The 15,734-nt window shown below is 56.0% G+C and overlaps 1 protein-coding gene and 1 long non-coding RNA gene across 4 annotated transcripts; one reads left to right on the forward strand and one right to left on the reverse strand.

Moving 5' to 3' along the window:
* Positions 1 to 380: 380 nt before the first annotated feature.
* On the forward strand, positions 381 to 9,597 carry LOC102563116 (uncharacterized). The gene is made up of 3 exons (XR_363176.4): positions 381 to 1,031; positions 7,759 to 7,857; positions 9,417 to 9,597. It is a non-coding gene; the product is annotated as an uncharacterized LOC102563116 (long non-coding RNA).
* A 1,084-nt stretch (positions 9,598 to 10,681) lies between these two features.
* Positions 10,682 to 15,351, reverse strand: CHMP2A (charged multivesicular body protein 2A). Of its 3 annotated transcripts, none has more exons than XM_059728490.1 (7): positions 15,289 to 15,351; positions 14,356 to 14,393; positions 13,412 to 13,609; positions 13,135 to 13,314; positions 12,628 to 12,758; positions 12,006 to 12,067; positions 10,682 to 11,644 (listed from the first exon to the last, which is right to left on the reverse strand). In XM_059728490.1, the coding sequence occupies exons 3-7, from the start codon at positions 13,577 to 13,579 to the stop codon at positions 11,523 to 11,525; spliced, it is 663 nt and encodes a 220-aa protein (XP_059584473.1). In that variant the 5' UTR covers positions 13,580 to 13,609; positions 14,356 to 14,393; positions 15,289 to 15,351; the 3' UTR covers positions 10,682 to 11,522. The 3 variants fall into 3 exon arrangements, with proteins under 3 accessions (XP_059584473.1, XP_006267388.1, XP_006267389.1); XM_006267326.4 differs by lacking the exon at positions 15,289 to 15,351 and adding an exon at positions 15,032 to 15,121; XM_006267327.4 differs by lacking the exon at positions 15,289 to 15,351 and adding an exon at positions 15,018 to 15,041.
* Between the last annotated feature and the right edge of the window lie 383 nt (positions 15,352 to 15,734).

Consider the following 15,734-nt stretch of genomic DNA (forward strand, 5'->3'; position numbering starts at 1 on the left):
ATCCACACCAACACTTCCACAATGACACCCTCTACCCAACAAATCCTAACCCAAACAGTTACACATCCACACCCCTCCCCACACACACCCACACAACCACTCACACAGCAACATTCATAGGCAACTGGTCCCTCCTGAGTCTGGGGGGCACTCACGGATGCCGGCATCAGCAGTGGGAATGGCCCTGTTGGGGTGACCCTGTGACCCCCCTACCAGTTGCCTGTGGCAACATTCCTGCAGTCTCCACACTCACCCTTAAAACTTGCACACAGAATCACCCACGAGTCCTGAAGAGCAAGGTGCCATGCCCCCCTACCCCTCCCAGAGATACCATGAATCCCTTCCCCTCCATCTCCCCACCCCCATCCTGTGACTAGCAGATTCGTGGCTGTGTCTGTAGCCCATATGGCACTGGGGAACTCTACTGCCTGTTGCTGCAAGTGTGGGGAGGGAGAGTGGACTCAAGGCAGCAGGGCTGGAGGAGGCGGGGACGCATGGGGATGTGCCTGTGCCTGGCCTAATCTCATGGCTACAATTTTTCTGGGTCAGTGTGGATTTGAGCAAATTGATAAACACACATACACATGCATCCGCGTGCGGCTGTTCCTTCACCCGCTTGCGACTGTTCCTGGTACACACACACACACATACGCGTGCACGCATGGCTGATCCTAGTCCCCTACCCAGGCGCAGCTGGAGGGGGGAATGGTGGTGAGGAGGGCAGTGTCAGGCCCAGGCCAAGAGTCTGAGCATGAACTCTGGAGTGGTTCTGACATATCTTGAATAACCAAGCTCTGTCCAGCCTCTCCCAAACTTCCCCCCTAACACCACCCCCACTGCTGCCTGGCACTGTTCCCACTGCACTAGACACAGGCAGCTTGGTGCGTCCGCAGACAGATGCACAGCTAGACAGACACACAGCCCAGCATGTCAGACAGCCCCAGCACAGGGGAGGCTCTCAAGGACGAGACCCCCAACGCACCCAACGGGAAGCCACCCTGTGCCGAACTCAAAACAGCCATGGAGAAATGGTGAGTGCTAATGGGTCTTGCCGTGGGCAAAGTGGACACAGCCTGGGAGTTGCGGGGGAGAAGGCTGGCACCCCACCTTCTCCAAAATATTGGGACTGGAGATAAGGATCTCAGCGTGCATAAAAGCTCACTGGGGTGGGTGCTCAATGTGCATGAGGACTCTATGTGGTGTTGGCAGGGTGCTCAGTATGGATGGGGCTCCATGGTTCAAGGCAGGGATCTTAGTCTGGATGGTGGAGTGGGGCTCTGTGGAGCACGGCAAGGATCTCTGCCTGCAGACATGGGGCAGGGGGGAGGGTCCCTGTTTGGGGGGAGAGGCATATAGCTATGCCCTCTGTTAGCAGCTGCTTTATGTGCGGTGGCCCAATGCACCCCGGGTGATGGCAGTGTCTGGCTGCTTCCTGGCTGTGTGTGATGGGAAGCTGATGTGGGGTGAGCGCTGTGTCCCCTACCCAGCACAGGCTGAGTGAAATTGGGTCCAGGCAAGAGCACCCAAAGGACAGGCAGGACCTGTCTGTAATCTTAGCAGGCCCACTCCGGACTGGCTGGTGACTGGACTTCAAGATGCCCCCCAACATCCCCACCCCCCATGTTGCTACCCTCCACTGGGGTGAGTCAGAACTCACAAGATTTGAGGATCCTCTGTGAGTTGGGCAGTAGGGTCAGACAGATTAGAGGCTGCCTGCGGATGGAGAGTATTGGGCAAGGGGCTCATTTAGGGTGACGGACTCAGAGGGTCCTGCCAGTGAGTCCTGTCACCGGTAGTGGTTCTGTCCAGTCTCTGCCCCCTTCATCTTGACCCACCCTCTGGCCCAGGCACCCCCCAATCCCTGTGCTGCTTTTTCCACCTGCCAGAGATCAGCTCTGGCTGCAGCCTCCTGCCCAGCCTCCTCCCACTTCTGCTGTGTCAGATTAAGGGATTAACTCAGTGAACTGTCCTCAGGCAATGCTGCTGGGAGCCAGCCAACCTAAAGCTGAGGGGCAGAGGGAAAGCTAACTTGGGAGCCTTCCCCGCCACTCACGAATCTGCCAGGGCCTGTGCCCACACAAATCCCTTCCTTCTCAAACCTGTTCCTCAAACCTGCCCTGGGGATCTGGAGCAGGCCCAAGGGAAGATGGGTGCAGGGATGGGGCCTGAAATAAACTCCATGTCCCATCCATCACATGCAGGAGTGGAGGAAATCCCAGCTCAGCTCCTCTGAAACTCTTGGAGTGGACAGGGTCTGGGCCCTGCTCTGCAGGAATCTGGAGGTCTGCAGTTACAGCAGGGGGCTGGGAGCCAAACTCCTGAACTCTATCTCAACTCTGGCATGGAAGTGGGATCTAGCACAGTGATTATCATCCTTTTTACTCCCAAAACTCTGGGCTTATCTTGTGAACCATTTTTGTAAACCTAACAGTGTTAACGTAGTGTAGCACTTTGCAGCACCTTTGAAAGGATCTCAGGGCACCCCAGGGTGCTGTAGCACCCTGGTTGGAAATCACTGGTCTAGCAGGTAGAGAACAGGATGGGAGCCTGGACACCTAGGATCTGGCCCAGCCTTTTCTGTGACCATAGTTGAGGGCATGTCTCAGGCTCCTCACTATCACTGTCTCTCCCCCTCTGCACAGACAGGGTGAGGCACTTTGCTCTGTAGGACCAGCAGTTATTGCCATGCTTTATATAATCCCTGCTCCCATTTCCTGCTGCCAGGCTAATCTTAGCAGTGGATTCCCCTGGGAGCCCCAACAGCATGCATGCAGGGCTACAGTGCACTGCCAGCCACAGCCAAACACATCCAACAGGGTCCAGTCCCGTGCTGAGGCCAGGATCCCTGCAGCCCCTGTGCACACAGCCCCTGTGGTCAGCCTGCACATGCCTATTGCACACAGTTCAGATATTCATAGCTCTACTGCACACACACACATGCCTTTGTACTCTTAAAGCTTCCCTCTACATGCCCACTGACATGCATGCCCCTTGCGTTATTCAGGCTGGGGAATCCAAGGAGGCTCGAAGTTGGTTGCTCACTGTCATGCTGTCAGCTCTTTGGTTCCATGTTATCAATACAGTGACATCAACAGCAGACACCTTGCACATGCCCACTGCCTCACTGAGGAAGCTCAGTACCCTGTCAGGGCTTTCCCTCCCTGATGGGCTGAACCGCTCCGCTCTGTTAGGGCTAATGCATGGTGCCATGGAGCCTCTACTACCTCTGCGGCACACACACACTAAGAGCAAAGTTGCGGATGCAGGCTGTACTGTCAGTCCCGACAGGCAAGTCCCTTGCTCGGCACAGAACCGGAATTCACTCCCACCCAGCACTGAGGCAAGGGGCTATCAAGAACCCAGGAGTCCTGGCTCCCATTCCTCCTTTCCCATCCCTGCCTTGCTTGTGCTGCCCTCCTCCACCCCTATGTGGTTGCGGCTGGCATAATGGGAGTTGACGGGCCCAGGCAGAGCTTGCTGTAGAGATGCAGCCCTGCAGGGCTGGCGTCCACGTGACCCCTGTGCATCCCTGCTGCAATGACCCATTTTGGGTCTTGCAAGCATGTTGCCATGGCGACAGGGAGCTGGTGGGGCGGGGCGAGGGAAAGGAATGAGGTAGTAGATCTGAATTGGCTGGCATAGGCAGAGGCGTGACCTAAAGTGGCTGTCCCCAATCATACCTCCTTCACTGGGTCACCTGGAAATACCCCCTTCCTCCCAACTGACCCCCAGGGTCTACTTGGGGTGCCCCCTTGGCACGCTTCCTCCACCCCACTGTGCCCCCCTCTCCTCCCAAAGAACACATCTTCCTCATTGCCACCTCCCCCCAGCACCAGGCCTCCCTCCCCTGTCCTGCCATCCCTCCCCCCTCCAGAGCTGGTTATCAGGGCTGAGCAGCTGTGGGGCAGGGCAGGGCACTGGGACTGGGTGCTGCTGCTGACTCAGCCTGGGCCTCATTAGCTCCAGAGAAAGGAGCTTGGGGGCGGCCAGGCAGGGGTAATGAGGAGCCTGGGAAGGAGGGGGACATTAACCCCTCCTTGTCTGTCCCTCATCCTCCACTGCCCATTCCCTGCCTTTAACCTCTTCTCTGCTGGTACATGAACTCACACCATCCCACTTTTACCCTATTTTGGTCATAGCCTCATGCCAGTCTCCTGGGCTGTGGGGACCAGCTCCCAGCTGACCCTCCCTATTCTTCATTGTACCCGTTGTCTGCTGGAAGGGCCCCCAGGGTTCCCTCTCTGGGCTCAAAGTCCAGCTTGTCACCCTAAATCATCCCTCAAAAGCATCCTACCTGTTGCCTCCCTCATCTGTTCATGACAGGCCCTGGCCCCTCTATGCCCTGACAGCAGTAGGAGCAGCATCCCCTGAGCCAGCCATCTCCCCTCCTGTGTGCAGACAGCCAGTGCTGCTGCCAGCTCTGGCCGAGCCCTAGCAGGACAGAGACAGGTCAAGACCCAGTCTGGGAGTTCAGGGTAAAACTGAGGCAGCACAAGGCTAGTTGACCAGGTGCATCTCCACATGGGCTGGGGAGTCAGTTGCTTACATATGTCCTTGTCTAGAACAGCATTTCTCAACCCATGGGTTGCGACCCAAAAGTGGGCCGCAAGAATATATGAAAGGGTCACAAACAAACTTTAAAAATGGACCATCAAACTTATGGATTCTCCTTTAAAGGAGAAAAACCTGGGAAACCATGGCCCTTCCCTTGCAGGCTGGCAGAGTTCCAGCCTGCAAGGTGCTGCAGGGGGCAGAGGGCCAGGAGTGAGGGGCACTGGGCCGGGACCGGCCATCGATGTTTACAAATGGGTCCTGGAACAAAAAAGATTGAGAACCACTGGCCTAGAAGGCACTGGGCACCACAACTTTCAGTGCAAGCAGGGGGACGTCAGGCATTTGTCCACCAAGGATCAGGCCTCACCATGTCCCAGGCTGGGAACCAAATATCAGTAAGCCCCAGAGCTAAATGATGCTGATGAAAAGGAAACAGAATTCAGGTGTCCTGGCACCCAGCTCCTCTGCTGTAATCCACTGGTCCCCCCTCCCCTGCCAGAGCCAGGAGAGAACCCAGGAGTCCTGGCTCCCAGCCCCAATAACTTCTTGTCCATATACAGGTATGTGAATCCATCAACTCTTGCACTCAACATGTCAGGAGGGAGGCTAACTTGGGGTAGGGTAGGAGGGAAGCTAAGCAGTACATTGTCATCTCCAACAGCAGAGCTACCAGCTATTGGCATTGTAGATTGGCGGGGAGGGGGTTAAATGGAGTATGTACCAAGGTGTCCAGCATGGTTACTGGTTGTCTATGCTTCAGGCTGGCAAGAAGGGGGTTAACAAGGAGGCAGTTGCACTGGCATCCATAGCAGGGATTGAGTTCATTCAGTCGGGGGCAAAGAGCTCCTATGATACATGGGCACAAAGGTAGGATCAGTGTGTTCCGCTCCATCCCAGCAAGGACAGAGTTAATACAGCACAGGGATGGGACTAATGTAGCACTGGGTTAGGGCCAAGGTACCCTGCTTCTCCTGGCAAACAGAGGGTTAACCCAGCACTAGCATCCCAGCCGGCTGCAGCATGATTGCCCCAGGGCTGCCATGTGCTCTCCCAGAAACCAGGGGAGGGTGGCACATTGTTAACCAGGGACAGACACAGTTTATGGCTGGGATTAGGGAGAGTGGGGAGGCAGAGGGATGATCCTGGCCTGGGCTTTGTTGGTCACCCCCCAACAGGTGCACTGACCATCCTGTATCGTCCCCAGCCCAGGTGGCACAGCAGGGCCTGGGCCTCCCTCATAGAGGGCCAAGGAACTCTAGTGTCTGGGCAGCTCACACCTTCTCAAGCAATTTGGGGCCTCAGGGAACAAAGATAAAAGGGGGGCAGCACTGCATCTCTGAGCAGTGGGCACAGCCTTTCTGGGGACTCAGGTGGTGTCACTGGCTACGACCGGGGCCAAGCCTTCTAGCTTTCCTTCCCAGCCCCAAGGCTGCAGTTGGCCATGGAGGGTCTGCTGCACGCCTAATTCTAAGGCATGGTCTGACTGGACCTGCATCTCTTCCCATTCTGCCCCTAATGAAGATGTAAAAAGGCAGCTCATCTCAGTCCCTCCTCACCCCAGCCTCCCATGGGTGCATGCTCCAGCACCAGTGTCAGGGCTACCTTCTCATGGTGCCTAAGGTGGGGCCCAGGACAAATGGTACAAGGACATGACAGAACCTACATCCCAAACAAGTTCCCCACTTATCCTCCCCACTTGGCCATTTGATTTTTCCAGGATAAACTTGGCCTCTAGGACTGGACTCAAGCAAGAAGGATGGCAGAAGCATAGGGTAAATCTAGGTGTCCTGGATTCCATACAAGTGGGGCACCCAGCCCCTGCCACAGCCTGGTCAATGCCCATGAAGTAAATGAGGGGACAGGGAGTCTTTCCAGTGGCTCTCAAGGGTGTCAATCTCAGACACCCAAACTGGGATCCCAAATGAGAACCTCCCTTCCCATCCTAGAGGAGCAATACTGAAGCCTGCTCTTTCTTGCAGCCCTTACTGCCTCAGAGAAGCCTCCACCTAGCCCAGGCCCAGCCCCATCTGGGAGCTCCCACTCCCTGCTGCCCAGGCCCAATCTCAGATGGATCCTAGGTGCCATCCTTCTAAGAGCTCTGATTGCGACCAAAACTCAGTCATTATCCATGTGCTGGGCCTACGGCCCCGAACATGACACCATACAGTCTGGTGCAATGTGAATGCTCCCATCCCCTCCAGTCCCATGCCCGTCCCATAAGCAAGTCTGCTCTCTCAGGGCCCTCTGTCCCTGACCCTCCCCCTGAGGAGAAGTCCTGCTGGATGCTTTTCTCTGCCATGTGGGTGGACACTATCCTCATGGGCTGGGTTTGTGCCCAGGTGGCACCCCAGAGGTTAATGCTCCAGCCCTGCAGACATACTGCGTGCCTTTCCATGGCACCTTTCTGCCCAAAAGCCATTGCAAATGAGAGGAAATCTCCCCTGATGCACCTATACTTGTACCAGCGTCACCCCAAGGATAAACTTGGCATCTAGGACTGGACTCAAGGAAGGAGGATAGCAGAAGCATAGGCCACCCCAAGGCCAGGGGCTGGGACTCTGATCCTTGACCCCAGCCTCAGTTATTACCTAGTCTTTGCTGCCACCTGGTGGCTCAAATAGAATTGAGCATCTGGCAGCCAGAGCATACACAGATTCTGGACCTGTCCAACACCAGTTACACAGTCTAGTGCCAGGTTACAGAGAGGAGAAACAGACCCTGGGCACCTCTGGGCCCAGAGTTGGATTTCAGCAGGAGCAGGATATGGTGAGGCAAGCAAACAGACAATGGAGTGAAACACCCGCTCTGTCTGCCAAAGTGGACTCAGGCTAGATCTGTCCACTTCCTTCACTAAGAAACCTGCTTCAGAAGACAAGGAAATACCATAAATGCCATACATTCCTCCGTGTACACACCACTGCCTCCCCCACACATCTGTCTATCCAGCCAGCCATCTCCTTGTACAGCCTCCATTGGGGTCTGAGAGGGGTGGGGAGGACATAGTAGGTTAGATGGACCCTAGGGGGAATATCTGAAAAGGAAGAACATGCTGCATGGGGCTGACGGGAAGTTATAGGGAAGATATGAGGTTGGATATGCTCTGGGACTGATCCGGGGCAGCAAGGAGTGGGAAGGATACTGGGGTAGGTGGGCTCATGGATGTTATGAGGGGGAGTTTCAGACCAGTCCCAATCACCTCTGCAGTGTGAAGGAGAAGGGAGAGGACTCATGCAAGGAGCTGCTGGAATCATACTACAAGTGTCTGCATGCCCTGGGGATCAAGACCTAGAAGGACCCCCCGTGGTGAGTTTCCCCTCTACCCTGCCCCCCATGACAGAACAAGCACAGTGGGAGTGTATGTGTGTTTGGGGGGGGGGCAGGGAGAAACCCAGGTTCGGGAAAGAAGGGGGCAGTAGATTGGGAGGGGCACCAGTAGATCAGGGATGGGACACCCTAATGCACTCTCAAATCTGGCCCTTAGCCCAGTGACACCTGCTACCAAGGAACTAGCTGCCCCCAGAATGTGGCACTATGCAAAGTGCTGGCTGCTACAGCCCAGTCAGTTCCCAGCCAGCCAAAGGTGAAGGGGGATTGTACCTGTCTGTACATCAAGCACAGCTGGAGCGGAGGGACATACTCATCAACAAAAGGAGAAGCCATGAGACAGGCTGAATCTCCCACATCCTGCACTGTTCTCTCAATCCCTTGGCTGGCCCTGCTACTTCCCTGGGCCACCCCAAAATGGCAGGCTCTGTCCGGGTACCATTTGCCCTGCAGCCTGGGCTTGTGTCTCCCCTTTCCACCAAGAGAGAGACTCTGCTTCACCCACAGCCACCTGGGAGACACAAGGCAGACCAAGAACCCCTGGCAACAGTTGCCAAGCAGCTGTCTCCACAGTGATGGCATCAGAAATGCACCTGAAGTCTGTTCCAGGGGTCTGTTTACCAGGGAGGGGAGGGGAGGGAGAAAAGGGCATTCCCCACAGTTGAAATGTTTCAATGACTTTTTTCTGACAAAATATTAACCCAAATGACTGAAAGCAGAGATGTCCATCCTAACCAGCACAGCTCAGCCAGACCCTAACCCTGGCCTTTCCCCTTCAGTCTTCAGTACTTTACTAAGCACTCCATATTGTCTGGCCCAGCCTCATTAACACAAAATATTTGCTATTTAGCATATCTTGGAGGAGAGATTCGGAGCTGCATCACAGGCAGCTGAAGCCTGCAGCCTCTTGTGAGCTGACATGCTCCCACCAACTCTTCTTGCTGCTCCCAGTTATCTTTTTTTTTTTTTTTTTTTTTAGCAATCTTGTTCCTTTGATCCTTGATGATTGATCTTGCTCAGTTCAGGCTCCACAGAAGCAGCCAAACTCCTGGCACCTCTCCCAATACCCCAACTGGCTGCCAGACGAGGGAGTGAGGCTAGGGAGGAAGCAGTGCCTCTGATGGCTACTTTGGGGTGGTGGATGGCCTGGCCATGTGCTATGATCTATATCCTGAGAAGGGAGTGGGAGGGAAGGGAGGACTTGCTCCAGGCCCCTCCACTGAGCTGTAAGAGTCAAGGGCTGGAGTAAAGAAGATATGAACCAGAGGGCTTCTGGAGATGAGGCCAAGCTCCTACAACTTCCTGGGGCCACTCAATGCCAGAAACCCAGGGCAGTTCGCAGAGCTGCTCGAGTAACATGGACCTGCCTGGGGACTACAGGCACAGGGAGTGCTTCAGCAGTGGCCAGACTAACAGGGCACTGGGATCTCCAAAGCTGGGGGGATGCCCCAGTCAGTGATGGGGAGAATGGGCTGAACAAGCTGAGGAGCCTCTGCCCTGCTCTCATGTAATGCTCCAAGATTCCTCATCTCCTGCAGGTCCTGGTGTGGCCGAGTGGCACGTGGCCCCCTGCTGTCCTCTCCTCAAGGGGTCACAGTGGGGGCCAGCTACAAGAACAAAGGGCTGGATGGAGTGCAAGCAGTGCAATACCAAGAAAAGGTGGCAGCTGTGGATTGGGGCCATGGAGGTCCCCACTGCAATAAAATCTATACATTTTAACCTGGGCAGAGTCTGTGTTATGACTGGGTTCAGTTGCACCTCGCAACACCTCCTTCTTTTCCATCCCTGTTCCCATTACTGCATTCAGCACCCAAACCCTGTAGTCTACATCCTCTCTATGCTACACCAACATCTACCACTTGGCTCCTTCACCCACCCATAACACCCCATCCTCCCACCCCATCTCCCTAGAACCCCTTTCCCCTTCCCAACCCACTGTGGGCAGTCTGTCTTGCATAGAACTCCCTAGCAGTACAGCTACATACACCCCACATGAGGAGTTGGGGAGGCAGAGGAAACCAAAGGGAGGAAGCTGCTGGGCTGAGAACAAGGAGACAGCAGTGACCTAGGCTCATCAATACTCCTTCTCCCACAAAATGTTATAGGATGCAAATGTGGCAAAGGATCTAGGCCTAGGGCCTAGGGAAAGGAAATACCATGTAGGTGTGTGCAGAGCAGAAAAGCAGCCTCCCAGTAGAGGGGATAAAGATCCTACCCACTGGAGGAGACTAACAGATCCCACAGCTCCCACCTAATTAAAGAAAGCAGCTTATGCTGGGAAAAGGCAGAGAGCCCAGGAAGGAGTGAAAAGGGCTTTTTCCACCCCTGCTTCCCAGACTGTAGGTTGGAAGGGGGAGTGGGGTTGTCTCAGCTATTCCAGTTGGGAAAGATAAAAAATATGGGACAGGAGGGCAGACTGACAGAGCACAGTGCTCACATCTGACCTCAAATCAGGCCAGGTGAAGCCTTTGGGAAGGGGCAGTAAGGAGCAGACCCTCCCCCACCCCCACAGCTGAGGTGGGGGCCTGCATGCCAACCTCTGCTCCAATTGATAATTTACTAGCAACCCTAGACCAGAGCCTGTTCCCTCCCTACTCAAGCTGCAACCCCATGCAAACACTTTCCAGCATGCAGTGCTGTGTCTCAGGCAGGCAGAGGCGTGGGAGCATGACCAACTGAGAACTGCAGTCCTGAGCTGCACCTGCCAAGATGGCCAAGGGTGCAGAGCAACGAAAAGATGGCTATAAAGCACACCCCTCCCTGCCTGCTCCATCCGCAGAGCAAGAACCAGCCAGCCAGCACCTGGGATACAAATCTACAGCTTTATTACAAGAGAGGATAGGCCTCTATCTGGCCAGGAGATGGCGAAGGAGCCTACAGCCACCACCTGTATCCCATGCCAAGGAGCATGCTGCAGCCTGGGCCAGGCAAGGGCACCATACTCAGCACAGGGAGGAAGGGTAGCTCACGCCCCAACGCACTGCTCTGTATCACCTGGGAAGGGCAGGGACCTGCCATATCTTGCTCTCCCTCCCCCCCCACAGGAACTGATCCCCAAACTCATCCTGGGCCCTCCTCCAGTGACTGGGTGAAGAGATGTACCTGCTGGACTGAGGCAGCACCAACCATGCCCACCCTACTCTTGCCACATGGCATAGAGGAGCAGGAGTGCAGGTCCTGGAGAAGCGTGACCATAACTAGTCACAGAACACCCCGCACCTCACCCCCATTAGTATTTTTGAGCCACAAACTGAAAGGTTGAAAGCTCAACCCCCGCTCCCAGAAAATGACCCCTCCCCAGATATAAGCAAACATGGCAGCCCCTGACCATGTCCACTTACTCCCCATATCAGGGACTCCCAATCACACACACGCAAACACACACACCTGGGCTGACAGCATGCCAACCCCCTTCAGGAACAAGCAAGTTCAGCAACTCCAGCAGGATCAGCTTCACCCCCACCCCTATGGCAAACAGGGATAGTGCTCCCCCAAGAAGGCTGGGTTGGGGTGAAAGGGCAGCAGAGAGTAGGACACACGCAGTGGGAGTGGGGTTGCTGGAGACAGGAGTATGCATGTATTGGAGCACCACACCATGGGGATGGGGTGGTGGCAGGGAGTGCAAACCCAGGTCCCACAGAAGCTCAGTCCCGGCGTAAGTTCTTGAGGCGCTCCTCCAGATCGGCATCTGCATCAGCCAGCGTGGCTGAGGGCTCTGCCTTCTTCCCAGCTGCAATGCTCAGTGATCCTCCAGTGGAAGGCAGGTCTGCAGGAAGAGGAGTGATGACAACCAGAGGGCTGGCGTGCCTCAAGCTTACCTCTAGTCACCCACACCCCCTCCCGCTTCCAGAAATCCCCCTCATGCTCTTGACGGGGGAAGAAGGGTTAAAGGGTGTGCACATACACAGACTGCCCCAAGCTGCCTCCTACTCCCAAGCCCACCTGCTCCACAAGGCAGATGATAGGAGGTTAGCAGGATCAGCCAGCAGACACCCTGCCCACATACTTGTAAGCCAATGGGTCTATCTGAGCTAAAGCAGGTGAGCTCAGTTACCATCCTGCATGTTCCAGTACTTCAGCATACAACAGAGAGGTGGGGGATAGCCTAGCTTGAGACAGGTACTTACTGGATAGCTCATCTGTCAGGGTCAGTCCCAGCTCATCCAGCACTTGAGACACCACAGCATCGCTGGTGGGGAAGGGTGTCAAGGATTAAAGCTGCACATAAGGACTGCTCCCCAGCAGGGAAAACCACAGCCTCTCCTACCACGCCCAGGACAGAGAGATACAGAGAAAAAGGTGCTCTGATACCCATGTGGGACTCTTAGCAGCTAGGAGGCTGTGAAGCATCTCCTCTACCCTCAAGCCAGTGGTGTTGTCTAGGTGGAAAAGGATCCACACTCCACTCCCCATAATCTGAGCCAACAAACCCCCTACCCTAGGGTTGGATCAGTGGGAGCCAGCCTTTTTGGCAGGCATGCCACAACTGGTGCCCCACACCATCTGAGTGTCACTCTGATACTCTTACCCTACCCAATCTGCTGCTCTACTTTCTGTTCCCTGACCTGTGTCCCTTGCTCAATCTACTGTTGTTTTCTGCTCCTTGCCATATTTGCCACTGTGTTCCCTGCTCCATCCCAGATCTGCCACATGACACAGAGGCTGATCCTCATGCTCATGCCACCCCTGCATTAGAGAGGAAGGCCCAACGCCCATTTCCCATCCCCTGAGGCAGCCCATCCTCCTCACCTTTCTTCCTCATCTTCCTCATCACCCATAGCATCGTCAATGGCATCATTCATCATCTCCTCCTTCATGTCCATAATCTCCGACTGCTTCTCAAACTCCATCATGATCTTCTGGATCTGAGGCAACTTCAGCTGGGGGATGGGAGCAGGGGACACAATAACTCTGTCCTCTCAGGGGTTGCAGAGAATGCGAAAGACTGGCTCCACATCATTGCTGACTAAAGTGGGGCTGGAGCACAGAGAAGCTCCCCTATGCAAAGCCAGTACTCTTATGCCACTCCCTACAGCATGCCTACTGGGACCAATTTGCTGAAAGCCCTCATGCTCCCAGAGCTCCTGCCCTGTTCCTTCCAGCATTTGCTTACTGCAACTGAAGTAGCCAAGAGCTTTGACCTACAGCCAACTCCCCCTACTGCTCTGCTCCCTATAGCACCCCCTGTTAGGAGAAGCAGGGCCTGAAGTAGCCAAGAGCTCCCCCTGCAGCAAAGGTTTACGGGAGTCCACGCACCTGTCTGTTCATAGTGGCCATAGCCTTGGTGACACCCTTCATGGCTTGGGCCATGGAGTTGTTAGATTTGAGCGTCTGGATCTTGAGTGACACGGCCTGAATATTGGCCCGCATCATGATGAACTTCTTGACGTAGCGCCGTGTCCGCACCAGGTCCTTCGCCATGATCTTCACTGCATCCTGCACGGAGTCACATTGGGAGTGGAGTCAGAGATGGAGATACCAAGTCCCTCCACCCTTCTCCTACCTTTGCCTGCAGCTTCCCCCTGCCCCTCACCATTTGCCCTTGCTTTGCCATCTTCTTGATGTCAGCAATGATCTTTTTCTCTTGCGTTTCCAGCTTCTGCCGCTCACGGTCCAGCTCCCGCATGGCTCGGTTCAGGGCCCGCTGGTTCTGACGCAGCATCTCCTCTGGTGTCTTCCGACGCCCAAACAGTAGGTCCATCTTGGCTGGCTGTGGAGGGAAAGGCTTCACCTGAGGACAAACAGGACAGAAACAAGATCAGGACATGGACTCTGCACCAAGGGACTGAAAAACAGGGTAGCAGGAAGCGTGCTACATATGGGAGATGGGAGGGCCCAGGGAAGAAAACCCGTGGTGCTACTTGGGAAATGGCAGTAGCCCTCTGCCAACCCTCCTTCCCCCTCCCATGTCACATAAGTTGCTTGTCTTCACCTCCCAGGCCTCTCCTTGCTTTCCTCCCCATCACCTCTTTCACAGAGAGGTCCCCTCAGGCTTCATTTGGCCCATGGAGCCACCTTCATCATTTACTTGGCAAATTCTCTCACAGACCCAGAGGCTGTCTTCCCAGATGACCCCTCATGCTTTAACATCCACAAAGTCACTGCAAGTGTCCTCCTTCAGACTGCACCACTTCTAGGACACCTACCAAAATCCTGTTAGTGTCTAGGCTGCTGGTGCATCACATGACACCCCTGGACACTGTCACATGGCTTTGTGACTCCCACTGTGGTCCCTGACCTGGCACTGTGGGATTCTTGCCCATGGCTGGTGCTCCAGAGCACAACCCACAACACTAAGAACAATAAGGCTGTGCTGGCCACATCCCTGGGACACTCCCCCTCAGCCGGCTGGCTAAAACCTAGCTGAGAGTGGTGCCTCTAAGCAAAGACCACAAGCTGGGACTTTCTGAGGCCTCTCCCCTGCCCACAGTGCCCACCACAAATACATATGGGAACCAACTCAAGCATAGTACTCACCCACAGGAGAGAAAAGGGTTGTTAGAGAAGGATCCTGCCTAGAGAAAGCCAAAGGAAGAGTTGGTTGCAGGGGGCACTACCCAGAAAGAAGATGGAGTAAGAAGCATTCCTCTGACAGGAAAAGCAGCCCAGGAGGTGCTGAGACAAATGGATATGAAACCAGGGCCAATGGCAGGAGACAGGGCATTCAAGAGGAGAGGCTCTAACCTGCCAGGTGCCCCCCGACCCCTCTCATCCCATGCCCCTGCTGAGCCCCCCAGCCACACACATCGCAGTGACCCCCCACAGCTCCTGCCCAGACCAGCTTGGCCTGGTCAGCAGAGCACTCTAGTCCCTGGAGCCAGGTCTGCTACTTCCTGGTGCTTGGTCTCCCGTCCCTGCTCCAGGCCTCAGACTCGGCCTCCCTCCTGCCACCCACTGATTACCCTGCCTTTCTTCCCACTCCCACCCCACCTCCCCGTTCAGCCGCCAAGAGCCCTCGGCCTCGGCCTCGCGCTGCCCACACCGACCCCAGCCCCATGCACTAACGCCGGGGGGCACCACCAAAGAACGCAGCGGCGGGGGCGCATACTACCCGTCCCACGCCATGCTCCTGGGCCGGGCACACCTTTACCCCCCCCCCCCGGTCCTCCTGCCGCCCCGCCCCGGGACCCCGCTCCCACCTCCCGCTCCTCACTTTCTCCCGCACTTCCGCCTTCTCCCCGCTGACATCAGAAGGGCGAAGCCGCGTGACAGCGCGGAGTCACGTGATTGAACGTGAGGCGAGGAGAGCGCCGGAACAAACCATAGAGTATAAAGGGACGACAGAACGCCCGCGGGGGGGGGAAGAATGGCATCCCGCCGGAAACCAGCGACGGGAAGGACAGCGTGGCTTCCCCCACCCGACCGGGAGTTCCGGAGGCTGCGGGACCGGCGGCCGTGCCTCGCTCCTACCTCGGTGCAGGCGCAGGCCGGTGCCCGCGGCTCGGAAGCCACCTCCCAAGGCCGGCTGCGGCGCTGCCTGCTCCCTGCCGCGGCGAGGAGCTGGCTGTGCCGAGTCTGGGGCGGGCGAGGGTAGGGCCGAGCCGGGAGGGACGCGGGGCGGAGGCAGTCCCCGGCCTTGGCCCGCCAGGGCCGCCCCTAACTTCGGGTCAGGCGTTCAGGCCGCCCCGTCTTGATCCGTTAAGGGAGGAAGCGGCTGCTTCCTTCGCAGCCCACAAACTCCCCACCCCTGGTGCTGCTTCCAGTTAGTCTTGCAACAGGGACCGGGTGGGGGGTTGTCCAGTGGACAGCTGGGGGCAAGAAACAGCCCGTTCCTTCACAGCAGAGAAGTGACAGCAGCTCCTGATAGTCAGGGGCAGCTGAGGATCCTGGACTCCCTCCCTGGTCTGAGCTAGAGC

The sequence above is a fragment of the Alligator mississippiensis genome, chromosome 5 (assembly GCF_030867095.1).
Source record: "Alligator mississippiensis isolate rAllMis1 chromosome 5, rAllMis1, whole genome shotgun sequence".
Lineage (NCBI taxonomy): Eukaryota > Metazoa > Chordata > Crocodylia > Alligatoridae > Alligator > Alligator mississippiensis.

Excerpts from the sequence above, each read along its gene's own strand:
- CHMP2A (XM_059728490.1), bottom strand. The coding sequence starts at position 13,579 with ATGGACCTACTGTTTGGGCGTCGGAAGACACCAGAGGAGATGCTGCGT. Across the intron at positions 13,315-13,411 it reads TGGCAAAGCAAGGGCAAATG|GATGCAGTGAAGATCATGGC; the intron begins GTGAGGGGCAGG and ends GACTCCGTGCAG. Across the intron at positions 11,645-12,005 it reads CCTGACAGATGAGCTATCCA|ACCTGCCTTCCACTGGAGGA; the intron begins GTAAGTACCTGT and ends CTCTTCCTGCAG.